This window comes from Amblyomma mixtum, chromosome 3, assembly GCF_055824585.1.
Source record: "Amblyomma mixtum isolate Tamu chromosome 3, ASM5582458v1, whole genome shotgun sequence".
Lineage (NCBI taxonomy): Eukaryota > Metazoa > Arthropoda > Arachnida > Ixodida > Ixodidae > Amblyomma > Amblyomma mixtum.
Window position 1 is genome coordinate 161956730 of NC_143014.1, and position 6247 is coordinate 161962976.

Consider the following 6247-nt stretch of genomic DNA (forward strand, 5'->3'; position numbering starts at 1 on the left):
GTGCAGCTTCGGGATGTTAAATCCCACAAACCAAACAATTAACATATTGCCACGTTTCCACAAGCCGCTGCTGGGCGGCTGCTCTTGGCAAGTCTCGTGCACCGGCGAGTGAAAGAGGAAGAAGCTCGGTCCCGGCCTCCCCTGGGTGCTGTGCTCTTGGCTTGCTCTCCGGTGCCGTCCAGGTCAACCCCCCATTAAAGCCTTCCGGTTACGAGCCCCAACGGCTACGTAACAATATTGTGTGCAGGAAGAAAGATGATTTCAGAGCAGGTGTTTGAAAAAATACTTCCCATTTCGTGGCAGTGATCATTTTGAGAAATGAATGCCGTCAAGCAAAGGTGATGATCAATGAGAACTTGTTTACGGACTATGGTGCTTGTACTAATGCCACATGCACCTAATAAATGACGTCAAATACTTGATGCCTTAAGGTTGTTGATTCCTTAACTTTCGAAGCTAATCTCGCATGCCCAGATTTGACATCATTAAACATCATACTGATGATAATACCACGAAAGCAAATTATGTAAAGGTCTATGCAAAACCACAAACTGCATTCAATTCAGTATTGTACAAATGCTTGGAACTATCTTGTACCTAATGCACTTGTTTTTGCTCAGCAAGTAAAAACAAAATAGGTGCCATAAATCACTGCACTACCATAGTAGCCAGTATAAATTCAAGGTATTGGTAAAAACTGTAGTCGTGTCAAAAATGTTGCAGAGACATCTCAAAAATCAAAAATAAATTATTAGTTACTCGACAGGGTGTTTTCTGAGAAAACAGCATGCTAGCCGAAAAAGGACAGCAGTATTCATTTCAAAGGCAAATAATTGTGATGAACTTACTACATTACACTGACACTAAGGCAAATGGAATTAAATTAGTTTGTGCGGCCCCACACAAATCTTCACTTCACTTCACTTTATTTCCTTAAAGACCCCACTTTGGGGGTATTACATAAGGGGTGGGAGTACAAATATAGGTTGAATATGATTGCTTACATGATATTTATGAAATGCATATTTAAATTGTTCACAAAACTTGATTGGCAGGTGATGGCATCAACGTCGTGGGGAAGGCCATTCCAGTCTTTAGCAGTGCGAAGAAAAAAGGATGCGGAAAAAGTGACGGTGCGGGCGCGTTGGCATGACACTTGCAGTGGATGGCCGGTGCGATGAGATATGCGAGCGGGCGGTGTGATATAGGGTTGCTGTCCGAGGGAACTGTAAAAAAACTTATGAAACAGACTAAGAGAAGCAATGCGACGACGATGGGCAAGAGTTGATAAACCTGATTGTCGTTTAAGTGACGATACACTGATGTCGTATGAATAGGCAGAATGAATGAACCTCGTGGCGCGATTTTGGACAGATTCTAGTGAACTGATGAGATATGCTTGTTGCGGGCTCCAGATAGCAGATGCGTATTCTAGTTTTGGTCGAATGAGTGATTGGTAGGCGAGAAGTTTAATACTTTGAGGGGCGTGCCGTAGATGACGTTTCAAAAAACCCAATGACCGGTTAGCTGATGCGATGATGTTCGTTACATGAGAACGCCAGGAGAGATCTTGGCACAAGGTGACACCTAGGTACTTGTATGAGTATACAGATTCTAGTGGAACGTTAGCAACTGAGTAAGGGAAAATATGGGGGTTACGCCGGCGGTGAAAAGATACGAGTTTACATTTGTTAGGATTAAGCGACATTAGCCAGTCATCACACCAGGCATGCACTGTGTCAATGTCGTTTTGGAGCTGTGATTGGTCAAAGGTGTTAGAAATCGTGTGGTAAATAACGCAGTCGTCTGCAAACAGACGAACATTGCAAACCAGGTTTGAGGGTAAGTCGTTAATATAGATTAAGAATAGGAGGGGAGCAAGTACAGAACCTTGGGGTACGCCTGATGTTACTGGAAGAGGGTTGGAACTCTGGCTGTTAACGAGAACAAACTGGGAGCGGTTAGAAAGGAATTCTTCGATCCACAATAAGACGTTAGGATGCAGTTTTAGCATGGTTAGTTTTAGCAGTAAACGCCTATGGGGAACTTTATCAAATGCTTTAGCAAAGTCTAGAAAAATAGCGTCAGTTTGTAAATTTAGGTCGAGGTTAGAGTGAACGTCATGAAGAAAGACGGCCAGTTGAGTTTCACATGACAAACCCTTGCGAAACCCGTGGCATTTAAAAAAAAACTGACAGGACAAGAAAAGCTAGAAAGGTAGCCAAAGAGGTTCTCTCTGATTTTTGTGTGGTTTCAAAACTATTAAGCCCCCTAGCGAACTTGGATAAGCCAGGCGTGTCATAAGTTGACTAATTTCTGGCTCATGACGAGTGCAGCTTTTGATGTGTTTTCTGGCATTCTGTGCCCGGTTTAGGGCGAGTAGGGCTTGCTCAAAGCATTTCTTTGGTTTGCCGACAGTTGGCACCACGGGTACTAAAAGACCATTTTGGTACCATTTAAAAAAAAAAATGTGTCCGTTAAACGGTTAAAGGGACACTGCAGACAACTCCATGCAATTTTTGTTCTTAGTAAAAATCGATTGCATGGTGCTTTTTGACTATGCCGATGTCTGCTCAGCAGCAAAATATGTTTATTGCTGAAGGAATTGAATGTGAAAGGAGAACAACTTTTTCCCACCACTCGATTCAAGCTCATGACATCTAGATAGAAAAAGACTGTATGATCACCATTTGGAAGCCAATGGCAGTGCAGCCTAGCCTTGCAAACCCAGAACCAGAAAAATGTTGTCACATCACCGCAGTTTGCTTGCAAAAACAGCTGGTGGTGAAGAAGTTCAGTTATATGTAGTCAAAATTTGAATCAACATTTTCACGCATTTCCCTCTACTCTTGTCGGTTTTTGCACACTCAAACTCCTCTGCCGGCCCCAAAGCCGGCTGCTGACGCGTGCAGGATTCCCCGGGGGGGGGGCAGAGCTCCCTGACATACCGGAGTGATGCGGCTGACTAGCCGCAGCCATGGCAGCTGCGTGACGTCCAAAATTATCTAACCAATAGCCACTTCTTAACAGACATACACAGGCACGTGAGACGGAGGAGAGTGCAAGTATGAAAAAGTCGCCAGAAAGAGCTCGCCAACTTTCACACGTGAATGGGTTCTCTGTTGCGTGTAGCAGTGTATTATTTGGCTCAGGTGTTCATGACAACACAATGTAAGGATTGAGCGAGTTTATGTACTCTCCTCAGAAAATTTTTCAGAGCCCCTTTAACCTAATGTAACCACACAAGTTGTTTATATTCATTTCTCTTGCTAAAATGAATATCACATTATTTTTAAGGATTTAAAGATGTATTCCACTTTCTGCATCACACTCATAGCTGGTTAAGATCCTTTTGTCACCAAATGACTTCAGCTCTGAAGAAAACAAAATATTAACAGTTACCTTCCTACATCTGTTCCAATTCATGGCTAAAAATGGCCTCCTCACGTAAATTTTTGATCAGCTCATAGCTGTTCTCAGTTCAAGACACAATTTACTGAAAATTTTGTAAATGAGAGCGATGGTGGTGCCATTAGTACACGTGTGATCCTTTTTTCTTCTCATTTTTTGCACGTTTACTCACCATTTTACTTTAATCTCCTTACAGGAAATACGGCACATGCATTATACTAACAGCATTACTGTTCTGTTGCAATAACATTTACAGTGTCGATGATTACTTCATGATATGTCTATGTATGAGATTAACAAATCTGTTTGTGCTAAAGGAAAATTGTGGGCGATGAAGTATGCCGTAGTGCTGGGCTCAGAACGAATTTTAACAACAATGAGATTCTTTAAAGCGCATACCAAATACAAAATAACAGTACACAGGTGTTTTTGCATTCTGCCTCCCACCAAAATGCAGCTGGATTCAAATGTGCAAGCTGATGATAAGAAGCTGTATGTCAGAACCATTAAGGTACTGCAGTGGGTATACACATGCATATACATGCTCTTGCACCTCACCATGCAACAAACTGAAATCATACATTCAAGGAGACTGTTGCAGTTACTTCCACACAAGCCTTTTGATATAAACCCTGTAGAAGGTTTATTACTATTTTATAGACTATATTAGGAGCATCAGAACACATGCCTGTAAATGAAGAAAAGTTTAATTTATTGGTTTATTGGGGTTTAACGTCCCAAAGCGACTCAGGCTATGAGGGACGCCGTAGTGAAGGGCTCCGGAAATTTCGACCACCTAGGGTTCTTTAATGTGCACTGACATCGCACAGTACACGGGCCTCCAGAATTTCGATGAAGGCGAAATTCGGCCGCCGTGGCCGGGATCGAACCCGCGTCTTTCGGGTCAGCAGCCGAGCGCCATAACCCCTGAGCCACCACGGCGGGGCGTAAATGAAGAAAAGCCAATGCAACTACTGGGTTTCCAAATGGCACTTAGAAAATAATTTTGTTGGCAATGTCTATCCTGTTGGCAGCCAGGATAATCACCGGGCTGAAATTCTTAGTGCTCACCTCTCACTGAAGATCAGGTGACATTTTGCAAGGAAACTGGTCAAATCTTGGCATCCTGACAGCCATCTTTCAGAAAAGAAAGCCCTCCAGTCGTTTCATGCCATATCACAGCGTTAGAAATTTTCATCAACAAAAACTTGACTGTTGTTTAGGCTGCAAGCAAAAGTGAGCTGGGACATATCTCGGCTATTCTTTGGTTTATTGAGGTTAAACGCCCCAAGCGACTCAGGCTATGAGGGACGCCGCAGTGAAGGGCTCCGGAAATTTCGACCACCTGGGGTTCTTCAACGTGCATTGGCATCGCACAGTACACGGGCCTCAAGAATTTCACCTCCATCGAAATTCGACCGCCGCGGCCGGGATTGAACCCGAGTCTTTCCATTCGAACCCGCGGCTATTCCTTTAAATTGAAGACAGCGCTATTAGGAAGAATGAGTGACCAACTAGCCCAGCACCAAGTTCTACTTAAGTATCTCGGTTATCTTTCTGAGAGAGAGTTTAGACAGTCAAGAGGTGAACCAAATGAACCGAATAGTATCAACCTTTACAGCTTATGACATGTAAAAAGAGCGCTACGAACAAGCGAATAAAGCGCAAGACTAAACCACGGGTTCAATTAACGAGCTCAAAACTTGGGAGCACCCGCGCGCGGCCAGCGAACCACTAAACAGCATTGCTGAACTTTTTTCTTGCACTTCATCATCATCATCATTTATTTGACCCTTAAAGGCCCCTGGGGGAGTATTACATAAGGGGGGGGGGGGGGGGGGGGGGGTAGTACATTCAACATGACTCACATTGGTCATGTGACTATCGCTCATCGCTCCCGCTTCAGGCTGTGCCCAGAAGCGGGAACTGAAATCTTTTTTTAAACTTTAGACTCTGAAGTATTCAGTGGCTGCGAAGGGCACCAAATTTTAGGAGTGCCGGGTTAGACATGTAGACCACGCAGAGGCCAAATGAACAGTGCCGGAAGAATCAGAGGGCAATGAGAGAGCAGAACAAGACCAGCGGCGAGTGCCGACAAAATTTCACCCCAGCCCTACCGCCACGCTATGCCTTACAACACGCGAACGTGTACCAGGTACGAAAACCATTTGGACAAAATAAATAAATAAACAAGTACCCGAAATCGTAATTTCAACCAATATGACGCCTCACTCAGAAGACTAAATAAAGTTGTTACTACAAACAGGAAAAATTTCAACGCAGAGATCGGCGATCACAGAAAGACTTCATCAAAGTGATGGCACGCGCTGAGGCGTTCGACGAACGCCGAGGAACGCCGAGGGTTACTCTAATTAAGCACATCAAAAAATTCAATACCCACCTCATTGCTTTCGTGTGAAAACGTGTCGAAAAACAGAAGTTCGCAAGCATCAGTCATCATGTCCGTTTCTTTTGCGCCAGGGAAACAACTCAAAGTACCGCACCAAATGTGTCAAAACATGAAAGCGTCCATTTTGTTAACGTTACGACCATTACAGTTGCTCGGATGGATGGATGGATGATAATGGCTTTACCCTTTGTACCGGGCGGTAGCTTTCGCCACCTAGCCTATACTTCCCCCATTGTTGATTTATTTTTATTTTCCCTTTCTTTCCCTTTCGCTCTTACAATGTATAATCTGTCTATCCCTTTCCCCTCAAAATTCACCCCTCCCTTGATTTCCGCCACCAATCCTCCAACCTCCCCTTCGTCAATGTCACGCTTTTCCCATCCACTCGCCCGTCCTCCCCAGTAAATCCCAGCGCTATCTCTATGG

General features: G+C 44.0%; 1 protein-coding gene across 7 annotated transcripts in view; it reads right to left on the reverse strand.

The window, feature by feature from the left end:
• The window catches only part of vir (VIR_N domain-containing protein), a 234002-nt gene extending 228023 nt beyond the window's left edge, over positions 1-5979 (reverse strand). For 4 of the 7 annotated variants that reach the window (XM_089581725.1, XM_089581724.1, XM_089581723.1 and 1 more), the window contains exon 1: positions 5813-5978. In XM_089581725.1, the coding sequence (XP_089437851.1) occupies positions 5813-5872 (60 nt within the window). In that variant the 5' untranslated portion in view covers positions 5873-5978. Of the gene's footprint in view, positions 1-5812 lie in introns of all 7 variants that reach the window. The other 3 variants (XM_089581727.1, XM_089581720.1, XM_089581721.1) reach the window with 1 other exon arrangement.
• Between the last annotated feature and the right edge of the window lie 268 nt (positions 5980-6247).